Source organism: Barbus barbus (assembly GCF_936440315.1).
Source record: "Barbus barbus genome assembly, chromosome: 6".
NCBI classification, from domain to species: Eukaryota; Metazoa; Chordata; class Actinopteri; order Cypriniformes; family Cyprinidae; genus Barbus; species Barbus barbus.
In genome coordinates, this window is record NC_136734.1 from 3,877,501 (window position 1) to 3,896,550 (window position 19,050).

At 35.0% G+C, this 19,050-nt stretch overlaps 2 protein-coding genes across 3 annotated transcripts in view; both read right to left on the reverse strand.

The window, feature by feature from the left end:
• Positions 1–13,587, reverse strand: part of LOC306871623 (FYN-binding protein 1-like) — a 14,695-nt gene extending 1,108 nt beyond the window's left edge. Inside the window, exons 1-13 of the mRNA XM_079419688.1 lie at positions 13,459–13,587; positions 11,005–11,569; positions 7,325–7,460; positions 7,044–7,102; positions 6,782–6,804; positions 6,484–6,524; positions 5,998–6,157; positions 2,642–2,801; positions 2,367–2,463; positions 2,255–2,265; positions 2,083–2,140; positions 1,083–1,129; positions 735–801 (exon numbers count right to left, since the gene is read on the reverse strand). Of these exons, the coding sequence (XP_079275814.1) occupies positions 735–801; positions 1,083–1,129; positions 2,083–2,140; positions 2,255–2,265; positions 2,367–2,463; positions 2,642–2,801; positions 5,998–6,157; positions 6,484–6,524; positions 6,782–6,804; positions 7,044–7,102; positions 7,325–7,460; positions 11,005–11,569; positions 13,459–13,473 (1,439 nt within the window). The 5' untranslated portion in view covers positions 13,474–13,587. The remainder of the gene's footprint in view (positions 1–734; positions 802–1,082; positions 1,130–2,082; positions 2,141–2,254; positions 2,266–2,366; positions 2,464–2,641; positions 2,802–5,997; positions 6,158–6,483; positions 6,525–6,781; positions 6,805–7,043; positions 7,103–7,324; positions 7,461–11,004; positions 11,570–13,458) is intronic.
• LOC306870627 (uncharacterized protein C5orf34 homolog) lies at positions 12,795–18,901 on the reverse strand. Of its 2 annotated transcripts, none has more exons than XM_079418014.1 (12): positions 18,551–18,901; positions 18,250–18,339; positions 17,582–18,159; positions 17,203–17,301; positions 16,197–16,317; positions 16,002–16,093; positions 15,361–15,430; positions 15,134–15,289; positions 14,299–14,420; positions 14,101–14,223; positions 13,775–13,815; positions 12,795–13,672 (listed from the first exon to the last, which is right to left on the reverse strand). In XM_079418014.1, the coding sequence occupies exons 1-12, from the start codon at positions 18,743–18,745 to the stop codon at positions 13,503–13,505; spliced, it is 1,857 nt and encodes a 618-aa protein (XP_079274140.1). In that variant the 5' UTR covers positions 18,746–18,901; the 3' UTR covers positions 12,795–13,502. The 2 variants fall into 2 exon arrangements, with proteins under 2 accessions (XP_079274140.1, XP_079274139.1); XM_079418013.1 differs by having other exon boundaries at positions 15,134–15,292.
• Between the last annotated feature and the right edge of the window lie 149 nt (positions 18,902–19,050).

Consider the following 19,050-nt stretch of genomic DNA (forward strand, 5'->3'; position numbering starts at 1 on the left):
CATACTATCGTTCAAAAGTTTGAGGTCAGTAAGGTTCAAAAAACATACTTTTATTCAGCAAGGACACATTAAATTGATCAAAAGGTAACACGGTAAAAACACAGTAAATGTGCTTACTTGGTGTGGAAAAAAATATGATGTAAATATCCGGAACGGTCCCACTATAGGATTCATTTTCTTTATGGAGAATATAATTTTTGTATGTCCTTATTGTGATGTCAGTGATGAGTGTTTATTATTGTTTTTCATCTTAAGATCATTTCAAACTTCTTTTAGAGAAAAGTATTGCTTTTTTGTACAATAATGCAATGACTTAGACATTATTAAGTGATTTACGCAACCATTCAAAAGCTTGGGATCAGTAAAAATGTATTGTTTTTTGCCACATTTGTAATAAATGTAGTTCTTTTGAACTTTCTATTCATCATAGAATACTAAAAAAATATCAGTTTCCACAAAGATATAATAATATAATAATTAATATTTCAAAATAATACTGTTTTACTATATTTGTCAAATAAATGCAGGTTTGGTGAGCATAAGAAAAAATCTTACCGACTTTTGAACAGGTGTGTAAAATAATGACCCAAATTTAAAAGTTACTTGCCAAAATATTAAAGATTCATGGGAAAGGGCACTTCACAAATTTCCTTACTAAAATAATATGGGGAAAAAAAAAAATCATAAAATGAAAATTTGTGTCCGCTGTTCTTCTGTAACATGCATGAAGTAACCTTTTAGGAGATGGAGGAGAAGGGAAGTCTGCTGGAATAACGTCATCATATGTCTCATCAGTGGCACCTGTTGGACAGACAGGCTCTGAGTGGATCATTTATGAATATGGCAGATGCCTTGATCCAAAGGAACAACACTGCATTCAAGATCAATGTTTTTGTGCATTAACTGTTCATGGATTCTCTGGAGAATCAATTCAATGTTCTTGACCACTGAACACAAGCAACCAATAATAGTATATTTTATGCATTTCTGAATGTTATATAAATCTAGTGCTGTTAGATTATTCATATGGCTGTAAATTCATATACTGTATTGATGTATAGTTAGAATACAGTATTACTCACACACACGATTAAATGCAGCGGGGTCTGGAGGAGGTGGAGGTGGAAAGCTGCAAAATAGCAGCAACATTACAGCAGATGGCAGTAATATATGAGCTTCAGGATAAAAGGCACTTTAAATCATATTCATTTACTTCATGTATGACTCATTTACCTAAAAACTTTGACTTTAGACGGTCACCTATCAGCATGGAATTTGCACAGATTGGTATATATATATATTTGACACAATGTACTTTTTATATAAATATAATATAAATGACTATACTATTTTATAAAATGTATAAAATACACGCACATGTATTTATAAACAAGTATATGTTCAATATAAATTTTTAAACAAATTATAAATATCATTTTAAATGTAAATATTTAAATAATATAAATGACAAGCTCAAAACCCCTAAATATTAAAATAAAAATGATAAGATTTTTAAAATAAGATTTAAAAAAATTATGTTTTTTTATTATTATTTTATCATGTTTTTATTGTATTTTTTTTATCATGTTTTTAAAGTAATTTTTGAACTTAGTCAAAATAACCGAACTGCAGTTTGTTTGAGATTAATTGGAATGTACAATGAAAAAAAAACATGATTTTTGAGAATTGTTAAAAGCAGAGTTATCTGTTTTTGCAAATGAACTCTTTTATTTTTTTATTCGGCATTTCCATAACAGAAATAAATTATATTTTTAAAATGAATTCAAAGAAATACAGCTATTTTAAATTATAATAATATTTCACAATATTATATAAAATATAAATTAATTAATTAACAAAGACTGCATTTATTTGCTCAAAAATACAATAAAAATACAGTATATTCTATCAGATTAATGCAGCGTTAGTGAGCATAAGAGACTTCATTCAAAAACATTAAAAATCTTGCTGTACCTTAAGTGCTGAGCATGGAAGTTGATATATAAAAAAATTTAAACTGAAAATTGATGCCTTAATATACCAGTTTTTGTGCAGTATTAAACGCTTTTTGACATGAATCACCTGAAATCAGCTTCTGGATCATCTGGACAATCATAAATATCAGCATCACATTCAGGTGCTGGAAGTTGTGAACAAGGGGGGGGGGATAATTTCCTTCATGTTTCCTTCAATTGACACTCACTACATGATTGCAATATGATTTATTTATGAAATATATAATGCAATGGCTTACCATCTGGTAGACTGAAAAAAGAGATGATTTTTAGTTTAAAAAAAATTTTAAATAACAAATTAACCTGAACAATGTTAATAATCTTTAATAAGTATACAAGTTACTCTCTTACTTATTGACGTCATCATTTGCACCCACATCATCATACACCTCCTGTCCATCCGGTGTGCTTCTCACAACATCTACAGTGTCAGGCTTCACAAAACCATCTACATCAAAAACACATCAACACAGAGTCAAAATAGCAGCTGACCATAGAGGAAGAGGAAGAGACAAACAGGAAGCTGCAGCCTAATATAGACCGAGTTTAGCAGCTCTTGTCAGCATGTGAAACATTATTGAATTCTTTGTGATTTAAATCCAGTGCAGTGCGGCAGAGTAACTCACAGTGGCCTTCAGGGTTTCTGGCAAGCCAATAGTCCTTTGGGTTTTCTGTTTTGCGCACAATTTCAATGCTCTCTCCCAGCTTCAGTGGAAGTTTGTTCTTTCCTCCCTTGTGATCCACACTGGCCTTCACAGTTTCAAGCACCACAATAGGACCCTTGATCTATCAGAGCACAAACAGCAATGATGCACGTTTCTTACAGTCATTGTCACTTCTTTGTATTAAAAAAGTAATAAAATAAAGAAAGAAATAATATAGAAACATGTTTACAAAATTACAGTTACAAACTGTCTATGAGCAGAAACGCCTGAAAACGGAGTTTGGGTCTCGTTTCATGCATGCATAAATAAATAAAAATATAATGCATAGAATGAAAATTAACTATTTAGAGCGAGAGAGTGAGAGAGGCATAACATGTGACCCAAACTCAGTATTTATGAGTTTTGCCCATAGACATTGCATTAATACATCTATACATGTACCTGTCAAGAACATATCTGGAGACACATTTACCCTCAAAATCTAAATTTCTATTACATTTCACATAAACAGAATATATAGTTAATATTCATAGGTATATAAATATATAATTTTCCTCCATGATCAACATAAATATATACGTAAACACAGAGAGTATATAACATAAACAGTGTTTGGGAAAGTTATTTATAAAGTAATGCATTACAATATTGCGTTACTCCATAAACTAATTGTGTTACTTAGTTACTTTTTATGGAAAGTAATGCATTACGTTACTTTTGCATTGTTTTTGTCACCTGAGCTGAGCTTGCTAAATTTGTATTTAATAACAAGAAACCCAAAGGTTATATTTTTTGCAACTGTAAAGTCCCTTTTACACCAAAAGTAGAATTAATAAGCCTAATTAATAAAGCTGAAGGAAGGGCCTCTGCACCTCACTCACAATTTCTCTCAACAGGAGAGCTGTCAGTCAATTAATGGGAAAACAAAGTCATCTGTGTTGCTTATTTGAAAAAGTAACAGCTATTTTCCTGTTAATTTAAAAGTAACTCGTTACTTTAGTAGTTACTTACGTCACTTGTAAAGCGTTACCCCCAGTATTGTACATAAAACACTGCAATACTCACAATATAATGGGAAACATATCAGTTTAAAAAAGGAAAAATTGTTAGTCTTGAGTCTGCTTTCGCTTAAATTTGAGCTACGTTATCCAGGGTAATGTCAGCATACCACCACAAAAGACCAACCACATCCAACTGTCGATGCAAGAGAAAGCTGTGCGAAAGGGATGTTCGGGGAAAAAGTATATATATATATATATATATATATATATATATATATATATATATATATATATTCAAAAAACCATAGCTCACCAAATCATTGCAGGATTAAATGTGCACCTCGACTCTCCTGTTTCAAGAAAAACTGTTTGCCGTGAGCTTCACAGGGTCACAATTAATGAATGAGCTGCTGTAGCCAACCTTTAGTCATTTGTGCCAATGCCAAATTGTTCTCTGACGAGGCCACCTTCACTGTCTTTCCCACATCTGTGGAAGTTTTGATGTGGAGAAGCCACAAAGAGGCTTACCACTCGGACTATTGCATGCCCAGAGTAAAGCATGGGGTGGATCAGTGATGGTTTGGCCGGCAATATGCCAATCCCTGCTATGCTTGATGTGCACATCACTGCCAGAAGAAAATATAAGGGACTTTATGTCAAAATTGATTGATTTATGACGTAAATGCTTTGATTTTTTTGTCTTAGCCATTAAGATTTAGCCCATAGATCAGGTAGACTCGTATTTGGAGGTCTTCGACCTAAAACAAAGTACATCCCCAAACATAACACCTTTATTCTACCATCACTGGAAGGTAGACGCCCATTAACATAAGAGACATTAACATACAGCCTATAGATCAGACCATGGTGAGGTGTCGACATAAACACTGTTGTACAGACCCAGAAAGTCAGGAAGGAGACAGATGAAGAAAGGATGAGTTTAGACTAGGACATTCATGTGAAAAGTTTAGATAATGACTAATTTCTCAATACATGTTTGATACTACCAGTCAGGGTAACACCTTGCAATCCAAATACACAACAACACCCCACAGATAGGAGGGCTAAGCATACAAGTCTGGGAACAACTTAATTCACAGACTGCATGGATCTCACTTTAACTCAGGTAAGTTCTCTTAGAACTTGGTTTTATTTCTCAAACTATTTTGTTTCTTCATACGTCTCCACGAATGGAAAATGCACTGTATCTCTTAGGGTCTAAAAAAGAACATGTCCGGGCATATCCCTTTTTCAGACGCATGGATGGATTAGATAGTTGCTGACTTGGATAACTGTTTGTCATTTTGATCTATTGAGCACCCTTTGATAGCGATAGGGACAAATGTTTGGAAAAGTTTTTCATCACAAAACAAAAGAACTCGATGGCTCTCAGCTCATTCATTCTTGTTCTTATTCAAAGGTGTGAAACAACCCGAACGTTTGGTGGAACAACCCATCCGAGAGCGTTGTGACACTTCATAACACATGGTAAAACAAAATGGCCGAATCATATCCTGATCACAAAATGGTCACTGCCATAAACAGGAGGTCAGAGGTGTCAGTTTGACACCTGGGGGTCATGAACATCAAGAAACAGGAGGTCAGAGGTGTCAGTTTGACACCTGGGGGTCATGAACATCAAGAAACAGGAGCTCAGAGGTGTCAGTTTGACACTTGGTGTCATAAATATCAAGAAACAGGAACAGGAGGTCAGAGGTGTCAATTTGACACCTGGGGGTCATAAATCAATCCATTGACATAAAGTCCCTCATATTTTCTTCTACTGCCATAGACTACAAACACTGCAAAAAAGGCTTATCTTACTTAGTATTTGTGTCTTGTTTCTAGTCAAAGTTTTCTAGTTTTAAATGAAGATGCATTTACTAGATAAGCAAAATGACGCAAGATATATATAAAAAATTAAATTAAGTGCATTTTGCTTAAAATAAGTAAAATAATCTTGTTTTAATAATCTTACCCCACTGGCAGATAATTTTACTTGTTTTAAGCAAAATCTCACATTGCTTAAAAAATTGTATCTGTCACTCCCAAGACAAATTGATGGTGTATTGGAGGCTCTACATCATGCTAATAAATTAATATGATCGAAAACATGGTGTTTCAGCTTCATTGACCAACCCTTGTGTGTGTGTGTGTGTATATATGTATATATGTGTATATATGTTCATCTTCGATTTATGTCAAATATAAAATATCAATTTTGATTTTGAGGTGAAATATGTCTCCAGACGTGTTTTTGACACAATTTTGTGGAGATTCACAAAAATAAAGATAAACTGAGCTGTTTGTAATTACTTTAAACTTTTTCCTGGCCTCCTGCTCCTTTTTCTCTCTCTCTTTCTTATCTTTCTTCTCCTGCTCCAAGCGTTTCTTCTCTTCTTTTTCCAGCTTTTTCTTTAGTTCTTTTGATTCTTTTGTTGTATTTTCTTCTTTCGGTTCTTTGTTGTTTTCTGGCCTGTGTGGAGGAGGGTTTTCCATTAGCAGAATATTGAGTGAGTTTTCCTTCTTTTTGTGATTTTGTTTATTATTAATCATTTTAAATTTGAGCCCAATTGATTTGCAGCCTTTACTAAAGACTAACTAGATTTTCTGAAGTAAATGTGAGCAGCAAAACATGCTATAACGATGCTAGGGTGCTACTTCACAAGTTTGCTGAAATGACTTCAAGTAACAGTGAAGTAACAAAATTAATACTTTGGTTCAGGGGTTTGCTCAAATCACTAAAATATCCTCAGCAACAGTAAATTAATTAATACTCACACATTAAATTAATATTCTTACCAGTTGTGCTCAAGATCCTCGTACATGTCCTCATCTGACTCCTACAAAAGAAACAAACATAACATCATCATTGGCTTTGTAAAAGTTACAGCATCAAAACCAGAGAACTGTAAACAGTGTCCTTCTGCTCACTACAGTTTTCTTCAGTCCAGTATAATCAGACTGTGGCGTTAATGCTCTCATTTCCTTTTGAGATGCTGATTTGTTTGCAGAAGTGTCTCAGCAGTAATTTAAACCATCTCTAAAGAGATGTCAGTTTATACGGTGTAATTAAACACAATGAATATTTCATCTTTACCTCAGGGTCATGGCTGCTTTTACCTAAAACAGAAAAGAGACTTCCTGAGTACAGACTTAAAAAAAACCTCAGCACAAATGATAGCGGAAGTCACACCTAATGTCTAAATATCATTGCATGTGATAATTGCATGTGTTCTTTCTTTAAATTTAGGTCACCAGCTTTGATATTTTGTAAGATAATGGCATTCAGACATTAGGTATCCAGATATTTATTGTATGTGTCAAACATTAATATTAAATAACTTCTCTGTGAATGGCACCTAGTGAAGTCTCCGTCCGGCTCACGATGTCCGTATCATCATAATAACCCTCCTCATCCCTGTTCACAACAGAGGAAACACAGGTTTCACAGGAAATACAAGCTTAATTTTAAATGGCAACTTCACATCTTTTTCTAAATATAAATAAAATAATTATTTCATACTACTTTTTTGTAAAGTATTTTATATTTCTATATTTTTATTGTATTGCAATGACATACAAATCTCCAGAATTATTAATGATGCCGTTTTTAAACGTATCTTATAAAGGGAGCACTCACATCGGAGGGGGAGCAGGTGGAAATGTGAAGTCTGGTGGTGGTGGTGGGGGTGGAGTCACAGATGTGATTGACAGGCGTTCAAAAGGCGGTGGAGGTGGGAGGGAGAAATTTTCCTCAGGGTTGCTGGTGTTGGATACTGATGAACCAGCAGATGAAAACAGAACATGAAGCAATAAGTGTGTATATGTATTTATTTATTGATTATAGTTCACAATTTAGGGAAATAGCTTTTGGATGTTTAGACAAGAATGTATTAGGCCCAGAAAGCATTTGGACACACTTCATAACACATCAAACCACCAGAACTAGAGAAAATGTGCTTAATTATTGTGAAAATAATACAAAAATCTTGAATTTTTGGTCCTAGGATTAATTTTCTTTATGCAAAATATAATTTGTCTTTTTTTATTGTGATGTGATCTCAAATGTTGTTTATTTTTATTGTTTCATCTCCTTAAATAATTTTAAACATTTTGTGGAATGTATTTTTATTTTTTTTATAAATTATACTTGTTTTGATATATACAGGTGCATCTCAAAAACTTTGACTATCGTGAAAAAATTATATATTTTTTTATCTTATTTCAAAAAGTGAAACTTTCATATATTCTAGATTCGTTACATGTCAAATATTTCAAAAGTTTCTTTGTTTTAATTTTGATGATTAGAGCTTACAGCTAATGAAGGTCAAAAATCCAGTCTCTCAAAATATTAGAATATTTCCTAAGATCAATTAAAAAAAAAAAAGGATTTGTAAAACCGAAAAGTTCAAGTTCATTCATGCACTCAATACTTGGTCTGGGCTCCTTTAGCACAAACTCCAGCATCAGTGAGGAATGGCATGGAAGCGATCAGCCAGTGGCTCTGTTGAGGCACTATTGAGCCTTCAGCTCGTCTGGATTGCTGGATCGACTGTTTCTCATCTTTCTCTTGAAAATATCCCATAGAATATCATGGTTAGCAAACCACTTGGAAGTGGTTTTGGCACTGTGGGCAGGTGCTAAAGTCCCACTGAGCAACAGTCCAGTTCTTTTTCTCCACAGCCCAGGTAAGATGCTTCTGATGTTGTCTCTGGTTCAGAAGTGGCTTGGTAGCCCTTTTCCTGAAGACGTCTGAGCGTGCTGACTCTTGATGCACTGACTCCAGCTTCAGTCCACTCCTTGTGAAGCTCTCCCAAGTGTTTGAATCAGCTTTGCTTGACAGTATTCTCAAGCTTGCGGTCATCTCTGTTGCTTGTGCACCTTTTCCTACCCAATTTCTTCCTTCCAGTCAACTTTGCATTTAATATGCTTTGATACAGCACTCTGTGAACAGCCACCCTTTTCAGTAATGACCTTCTGTCACTTACCCTCTTTGTGGAAGGTATCAGGATTGTCTTCTGAACCATTGGCAAGTCAGCAGTCTTCTCCATTATTGTGGTTTCAAAGAACAAGAGATACCCGGAATTTATACTGTAGGCAGGGCCGGACTTAGTGATTTGGGGGCCCTAAGCAAATTTCAGGTACGGGGCCCCAACACAATAACTATATGCTCTTTTACGCCTAACCCTTATTTTGCTCGCTAGCTCTCTCTCATTATAGCTATAACTATTATTTATTATAACTATTACCCCTTCACAACTTCAGTAGCCTAAATAATTAGTAAACCTGATGCTATTCTAAAGCCATATTAAGCTACCTTATTTTTTTCGGATAGCAAAAGAAGACATTATATAAAAAAAAAAAAAATTCCACTACCCTGAATTTTCCCCACCACAATGTCCCTTAAAGGGCTCCGTACTGGTAACACTTTCTATGAAGCCCGTATTTATAATATATTATAAAGGTATTCTTAAGGCATTATAATGAATGCATAATGCTTTCATTATAAACTTTATAATATGTTGTATCATCTCATGAATATTCATAAGAACAGTTTTAATGTATTATAGTTACTCATTTGTGGTTAAAGCTTTTAAGAGTATGATGATTTATTACACACAATGAACACGATCCATCCGTAACAATGTTACAATGGATTATATTTCTCAAAGCTTTAATGTATTATAAGTCTCATATTTTGCCACGATACTTATGTCACTTTACTTAAAGCAGACAAAGACCATTTATAAGTAATAATTTTTTTTTTTTTTTATCAAACAGCCATAAGATCAGATATCAGATCAGATGAATGTGTAATATGACACATTTGCTTTGAACATATATAATATCAGTTTGATTATTTTGATGGCACCCTTTAGACAGCTGTTGATAAGTAACTGCAACTACATGTCAACTAGCAGTCATGAGCGTATTAGTAGTGTCTGCTAAATATACTGTATGCTAACACTTTATTTTGATGGTTCCTCAACAGACAAACTGAGTATAGGATACTTTGCAAGTATGTGAAAGTTCTACCTACTTTCACATACTTGCTGTATTAGTAGACTTAGAGAGTAAGTCTACTAATACAGTTAGTTATATATATATATATATATATTCAAATTGCACTCAAGAGATGTAGTAAGGTACTGTGCAGATCTTGCAAAACAATGTCAAGCTATATTATAGCTCATTATAAATTAAGTAGATTTTATATGGTGTTCATAATGTATTATAATTGTTATGATTATTCATGAGATTTTATAACACATTATAAGGTTCTTTATAATGCATTATGCATTCATTATAATGCCTTAAGAATACCCTTATAATGTATTATAAATACGGGCTTCATGGAAAGTGTTACCTCTCTTATTTACATCTTATCTACACGTCGTTATAATGAGATTCACAAGCTTGCAGAACTCCGCACCTGACAAAAACTCTCCGTTTTGAGTGGTGAGTGAACATTTGACGCCCTCCATAACACAAATAGCTATATACTGGTGCATTTGCCAAGTATGTTTCGCGAATATCAGATGGGGCCCCCAGATTCCCCGGGGCCCTAAGCGGCTATTATCTCGCCTATTGGTTAAGTCCGCCCCCATGAACTTTTTCACGATATTCACATTTTTTGAGATGCACCTATAGTTATATAATGGCAATGACATATCAACAATTTTAAGTGATTTAAACTTTACCATTCAAAAGTTTGAGGTCAGTAAGATTTTATTTTTTTGAACAAATTAATATTTATATTCAGGAAAGATGCAATGTATAGATCAAAAATTACAGTAAAGACTTTGTTGCAAATGATTTATGTTTTAAATAAATGCTGTTCATTTGAACTTTATTCATTAAAGAATTGTCACAGTTTCCACAAAAATATTAAGCAGCAAAACCATTTTTAGCATTGGTAATAATCAGAAATGTTTCTTGAGCAGCAAATCAGAATATTTGAGTGATTTCTGAAGGATCACGTGACACTGAAGACTGGAGTAATGATGCTGAAAATACAGCTTTGATCACAGGAATAAATTACATTTTTAAATAGATTCAAATAATAATAATAAAAAAAACATTATAAATTGTAATAATATTTCACAATATTACTGTTTTTACTGTACTTTTGGCCAAATAAATGCAGCCTTGAACAGCCAAAAACACTAAAAAAAATCTTTCTGACCCCAAATTTTTGAACAGTAATGTGTCCAAAATCTTACTGGTATTTTGGGTGTATACCTACATTCTTCCAGTCATCTGAATAAAAACACATCAGTTTAGTTAAAATAAGCTTCATCATGGAGGTCTGTATCTTACCGTTCCCTCTGAACTTGTTGAGGTTAACTAGCGGAGGTCTCTGTGGTTTGGAGGGACACTTTCCTAAAATAAACAAACCGGGAAGAGGCTTCTTTTTTGGCACTGACAAATCACCAGTAGTGGTTTCCGGTGCTGTAGAGATCTTTTCATGAAGAAGGGGTTTCTGAATAATAGGCAGTCTGGCAGGACTCTGGGATCCAGCTCCATCGGGGGCTTGTGTATAAGCGTTCTCCTGTTTCCCTCTATTGGGCAGCTTCACACCAACAGCATCACTTCTCGAGTCACTACTGGTCTTGTTGTTAGAAACTGGAGGATTGAATCTAGCCTCCATAGACTTAACCGTGAAGTTGGGTTTGACCATGAGAGGTTTAGGCAAAGGCTTGGAGCCTGCACCTTTACTCATGTCCACAGGTTTGAGTTTCGCCGGTTTGGGGATCAACACTGGATTCTGCTCATGTTTCCCGGCGCTGCCGAATTTATTGTTCTGAGCAGGTAGGGAAAACGGACTTCCACCAGCCAGTGAATTAAAATGAGACATCAGGGATTGTATATTAGTGAAACTGGCCTAAAAATGTCAAACATAAACATTAGAAACACTTTACAACAAGGTCTCATTTGTTAACATCAGTTAATTCATGAACTAACTGAGCAATATAGTTTTACAGCATCGTTAACCTTTGTTAATGTTAATGAAAATACAATCGTACAGTGTTCATGTTAGTTCACGGTGAATTAACTACTGGTAACATACAATTTTGGTTTTAAATATGCTGAAAAAGAAACAATTTTAACTCCGAAATTGCTAGTAAATTTCAAAAATAATTACGAGGAAATGCAAGAAAGACTTTGAAATAAACACAAAATAATCGCATAAACTTACAGTAATTGAGGGGTTTATGGAAACCTGATTGTTTTTTTTAAACTATAATTTTAGGTAAAAAAAATTAAATTTTGAGTTTAAAATATAAAATTGCAATTGTGATATAGTCAAAACAGTGTAATGAAAAAAAAAATTAGAAAAAGTCTCAGTTGTAAGAAGACCATGACCAGTTTCATAACCTGCAGACAGTAATTCCCCCAAAAAACTTTCATCAATCAGTTCTTAAAAAGATTTTTTAGTGTGAAGAACATTTGTTGGATGTTAAAGGTTCTTCGTGGAACTACCAAAGATGACAACAAAGAACTTTCATTTTTAAGAGTGTAGCAATGCTAAAAACCACTCTGAACACAACCAAACACTAATCCTAGCACTGTGGTAACAATTCACCACAATATAAAAAACGACTAGATTTATTAACTACAATCACTAATATGATAACTAAGGCAGCAATATACAAAACCCTCTTAAAGAGGCTACTGATAAAAACATGTTGAATATTTTCAAAAGCTGTTAAAGTGTGCATATTCACACTTTTAGGGTTCCGCCTTGACACTAGTCACTCTTTACATTCACAAGCCTGAAAAACACTGAGAATTTTTATACTGCTATCTGTTTCTACAAAATGCAGCTATATGATGGATATTATTGCATTCTTAGCAATCACATCATATAATTATCAATCCTAATAAGAAAATCCACAAGCATCAAATCACTATTATTGCATCTGCAAACTGCAAACAATCAAGACCTAAATCATCAACAGCAAACTGAAAAATCATAATAAATGACACTCATTTAAATAAATCAGCACAATTTCCCTGCAAACTCACCCAGCCAGTACATAAGTGTGCATGCAAGAGCACAGTGACTCTGAAAATGGTGAGAATCACAAATACACCCAGAGGAAATGCATGTTTCCATTACTTTAATAAGGAAGAGGTGTAACCAGGGTTTCACTATCGAGCATCACGACCCTGATCTGGGGTCAGGTTTAACATCAGCTCAAAACCACACTCTTATTCTTTGGACTTTCAGAGAAACAACACATACTCTGGTCAGGTGGTCAAATACCAGTGATAAAAACAGAATAATAACAATAATATCTCTGGCATTTAGCTGAGCAGCATATGAAGTTCAGTTTTCGAATTAAGAACGCCACAAATAGCACCGTTAAAGCAAACAGACTCCCCATAATGATGGCATGCGCTGGTACTACTGTCACTAGGTTATTAGTGTGTCTGTGGAGTCTTTTCAAGGAGTGCGGTTGAAAAAATGGGAAAACTGATGACTAAAACTTTTACTACAACTTTTTTCTTCCTCCTAAATGGCATGAACGTTTGAGTTCAAAAACTTTTATTTTGGATACGATTAATCTTTTGACAGCACTAATATATAAATGTATGTGTATTTTCTAAAGACTTTTTAGTATTATAAAAATGGGAATTGGGGCAAATGTCCCAATTTTTTTATTTCATGTACAATAAAATATAATTTCTTGCCTAGTTTTGGTGTTAAATATAACCCAGGCATGTTCTTGACAGGTTTAGTGAGTTTTGTGTATGTTTGTCCCTTACAGCCACATTTTTCATTTCCTTGAATAATATGTCTGCATACAGTCCTACGGTCTGTCTGATAAGAGTGTGTCGATCTCCTGTATGGCTTTGGAGGTTTTCTGCAGAGCCTCAGAGATGCAGTTCTCTGTGAGTTTGATCTCAGGTCGGTCAGAAGAACGCTCACAGCTCAAAGATCTTCCTGTAGAACGCAGGAGGGAGTTGTTCTCCAACAAAACTGGTGGATTATGTTAAAAGAAATATCTATCCAAAGGCATCCTGCTCTCAATAATCAGCTTCCACACTAATAGAGTCACGTAATCACACAAAAAAAGGATACAGTTAAACCTCTTGATCTTTTCCAGTTCAGAAACAACAGATCTGTGTCAGGATCGAATCAGAAATGTTATATTCTACCATAAATAATAAAGTTTTCTGTGTATACCAACAAACATGATTGTTGCTACCAACCTCCATGCATTTCACTATATAGAAAAGCAAAACCTGGACATTCATCTTTGCATTCCATGGAAAAACATGTTTTGAGTGACATTTCTAGGTGAACTATCCCTTTAAGAGTGACTGATATGCATCTTCCAGGTCAAGTGACTATAATAATAATAATAATACAAAATAATGATGCAGGGAATAAGAGTTCCTTAATACCTGCGTGTTATTGGTTGAGGTGTGTCCGAATGGGCAGAGTCTGAGAGAGCCACACCCACTGCACTCATGCTCTGATCGGTCTGTTTTACCCAGTCACACCATCGCACTACTGCCGACACGTACCTGAGAAAGAAACGGAAAAAAAATAACAAATGAAGGATTTTCATAAGCAATTAGTGTATTGAATCACCTCTTTACCTTTGATAAGTTTGGTCTGTCTCAACTTGGACAAGAGTTTGGTGCCCATCTGGCAAACTGAGCTGGCACCACCTGTGAGACGGTCTGGTTTCTGTCTTGAGTCTCTGTTCCATTTCTCCAAACTGCCATCACAAATACATAAACTAAAAACTGACATGCTGAACAATTAGGACTGGGACATTTAGCAAAATAAATAAAATATATTGCATGCAGGAAAATTCAAGTCAATTTTATAAACGTAAAATAGGAAAAGTTTTTTTTTTTTTTTTAAAGTCACAGTTTTTCACTAAATTATGACAAATACACAAAAAACTAAAAATGTGACATGCTGAACGATTAGGACTGTGACATTTAGCAAAATAAACAACTAAATAAATATATAAAATATATTACATGCATGAAAATTAAAGTAAATTATATAAACGTTAAATAGAAAAAAAGTTCACTAAATTATCAGAAGGAAAAATTATATTTAATTATCACTTGTGTGCAACAAAACAACCATACATAGTAATAAATCAACAATATTCAATCATATTATTATTGATATTATTTTATAAATTAAAATTTTACAAATTTTATATTATGAAAAACACAATGCAGCACTGCACTTCTGTGAACATGCTTGCACAATGTTACAAATAAATTGTTGAATATTTAAATAAATGGAACCTAATTCACCATAAAACTTAGGGTTATTAAACTTATCAAAATGTTTTAACTCCTTAACTAGTGAAAAGCTGATCAAATCTGCAAGTAAAGTGGTGAATTGATTCATTATCAGGAATAGGATATTGCCTCCTGTGTATTTTAATGAAGTACATGTGTGATGTACCTGTGCAGGTGTATGTGTGTCGGACTTCCACATCATCTGCGCTCTAACTCCATCCAGAAACAAGACCTCGACAGTCCCGTCTGAGAGAGCTTTAAAATGTCCCGTACCTGCCACCGTCACCTCCTGAACCACACTCACACATTCACACACCGCAGCCTGCTGAAGACAGAACTGTTACCGTCAAACACATCCATATACACAGCGGATAGAGCGAGTATAACATGCACCTCGTTCCAGCAGTACAGAGAGAGCGGGGCCCTCAAGGAGCTTCTGGCCTGGATGAAGCATTTCAGAATCCTAATGAAATAATACAAAAATATTAATAAATGCAAGTTTGTGGAATACACAAAATATACACTACTGTTCAAAACTTGGGGTTGGTAAGTTTTAATGTTTTTGAGAGAAGTCTCTTATGCTCACCAGGGCTTCATATATTTGATCAAAAATACGGTAAAAACTGTAATATTGTGAAACCTTCAAATAAATGTTTTCTACTGTAATATATTTTAAAATGTAATTTATTCCTGTGATGCAAAGTTGAATTTTCAGCATCATTACTCCAGTCTTCAATGTCACATGATCATTTTAATATACTGATTTGCTGCTCAAGAAACATTTACTATTATTATCAATGTTGAAAACGACAATTTGGGTGTCATTATCACCCCCTAGTGACTGAACTCTATAAATTAATTAGTGAATCGTGGCTCAAGGCTGATGTTCAGTTGGGAGGTGCTAAAAGATATAAACAGACAGGACACTCAGCGTTTTAGGAATAGTTTGACATCAGCTATCCTGTGAATCCTGTCTGCTGGTGTTTGATTTTGGCTTTGATGTGAGCTGTATGCTTGTAAACCTCTCATCTCACCTGCTGGCCCGTGTGACGACAGATTGGACAGAATACAGCTGACCCGGTACATCAGGTGGGAGACCACACAGGTAATACACACACTCCACCGCCTGAGAACACACAGAAATCAACTCATCTTCTGAATCAGACAGTAAATGTATACACTCTACCTTTAATTCCCCGAATGTCAAAGTGAACACATTACAGTCTTACATCTCTGTGAGCAGCTCCAGCTTTGTAATGTGTGAAGTAATTGGCTAGAACCCCATTAGATCTGATGACTGAACCATCACCAGGTGAGATCTCTACCATCGGTATCACTCCATCTACTATACTGAAAGACATGAAAAGAAAACATTGTCAGTGTTAGGTCCCAAATAGACTTGATTTGTTTGATACTCGGTCCTTAAAGGGATAGCTCACTCAAAAATAGAACATTCTGCTGTCATTTATACCCTCAAGTTTTTCCAAATTTGTATGAGTTTTCCTTTTTCTGCTGAACACAAACAGAGATATTCTGAACAATGTTGGGAACCAAATAGTTGCCAGTAGCCATTGACTTACACAGTATGGGAAAAAATACTATGGAAGTCAATGGCTACCAACAACTGTTTGGTTACCAATATGCAAGAAAAAAAAAAATTATGTCATTCTACACTTTTCTGAAAGATGTTCTTCTGTGGAACACAAAAGAAGATATTTTGAAGAACATTGGGAAGCAAACAACATTTGACCCCATTGACTTTCGTTGGATAAGTAATGCTGATATTTCTCTTTTATGTTCCACAGAAGAAAGGAAGTCATAATAGTCTTATGAATAAGTCATAAGGGTGAATAAATGATGATGCAATTTTCATTTGGGTGAACTGACAAAATTGACAATAAATGACAAAGCAACTAATAAATCAACAAATTCTTAAGTAAAGATTACAGAATTGTATTATTAGAATAATAATATAATACAAGAAATAGTACTAATATTTAGCTTATTCTGGATTCTTAGAGGTTGTATTTGATCCTATGTGTTCCTAAAAAGTGGTTCTAAATTAATTATCCATTCCTTTTGGGGTTTTTTGACTAGATCATTTACATAATGTGCTAAATCTGTTTTTAACCATCTATCTTTGACTTCAAAAAGTTATTAGCCTATTAATGGTTTTTAAAATGATGTAATGGGTAGCGGTGCTAATGTATGATCATGAAATGAATCAGCACTCACCGGTATATGATGCCTTTGCACCAGACCACTTTCACCAGCTCAGCTGTGACTTCCTCTTCCTGTTCCAGCAAATCAGGATTCACAGCGTCATAACGCCACCTTAACATCACATTAACATACCGCGAGTGTCAAAAACATACATCAAACCCTGATTGCAATTGTAGTTTTTCTTTGAGAATAAATATGAGGGGTGAATCTCCTTAAAGCCAGGTTACATTTCACTCCAAAATAAAATAAAAATATATTCTTTGAGAGAAAATACATATTGTTTGTTTGATTTTTATTTGGGAATGAAATATAGATGGATATTCATACAGGTGAAGGCATAAAGAAAGAGATGACACAAGACTGTATTTTGTGTTTGTTTGGCGTTCCTCACCTGTGCTGATGAGGAGAGGGACACTTTAGAGGCAAAGGTTTGGGAAGATGAGTTTTACAAGTTTCTTCTCCGTTTGTGGAACCTCTTCCATTTTGCCCATTGACAGCATTTATTTGAGTTTTTTGTGATTCCCAATGCTTGAATGCTAATGACAGGGGATAGCTCCACATCTGTGGGTAATGCACTCGGGAATACTGCTGGATTACTCTGGTGTATGCATCCACCTTCCCAGACTTCAAACTTGTTGATTCCAGTCTTTCCGTATTGGGGGCTTTTACGACTGACCCAGGATGGTCCATCCGAGCACCCCCTGAGGCTTCAGAGAGGTTTAAATTAGATTTCCACGACAAGCTACTTAATGAACATGTGCTTTTGTGGTGTTGATCTTTCAGATACTGCGACTCTACTTCATTTTGGCTGGACCGACAGATAAAGTCCACTGTGAACTCTTCTCCAGAAGAGGAAAGGACGAGTGTGGCATGTCCATCTACAGAGGAAACTGTGATCTCTCCATGCAGCCCAGCGGTGCAGGAGTCAGGCCCGGGCCACTCCACCTCACTTATGGCACTGCTGAACGACTGCAAATCAGCATAAGTGAGAAATTAAGCTAGACTGGCATGATTTCAGTAATAAAAGCAAACCTAACTACAGCTTTAAGACAGTCTAACCTTGTTGAATTCCACAGTTAAGAGCTCCTCAGGCAAATATGGATGAGTTGCATACTTGTTTCTAAAGGCCAAAGCATTCAGCACCAGTGTCTAAACAAGAGAGAAAACAAATAAAACATGTATTTTTGAATACTGTGCACTCATATTTACAGTAATAAACGACTTTAGACAGACACAAACACACATAGCCTAGATATACAGGTAGACAGATATGCAAGATCATATGTTGCATGAAATGGCAATGCAGATACAGTATTGATATATTTTAATACATTTATGGGGATGAAAAGGTGATATGTACCTTATACTCGCTGATGGCGAATCTTGTTCTCTGTCTGACTGTCTCTCTGGGCTGTAGCGGGTGTGCAGAGGGTGACAGGTGTTTCTCTGTCATGAACTCAGATCCGCAGGGCGAGAGCTGCAGTCTGCGTCCGTCTGAGTAAAACACATCCACAGACTCATCCACATACATGACCATAAACCTGAGCGAACACATGACTCACTTCACACGAGACAGACAACTCAAACCAGTTACACCGTCCTTTGACTGCGACTGTCTCAACTAAAATCACTGAAGCACCACAAACTCCACAGTCTAATTGTTGTTGTTCATAAAGTCGACCGATTCGTGAATGGATCGTTCTTGCGAATCGAATCTTTTGAATGGATCGTTCTTGCGAGTCGAATCTTTTGAATTAATCGATTGAACTTGTTTACAAAACCGGAAAGGGCGAAAAATAACAAAAATGAAACGTAGTGAAATATTTACAATTTTATTGTTCGTTTTAGTAAAAAGCATTA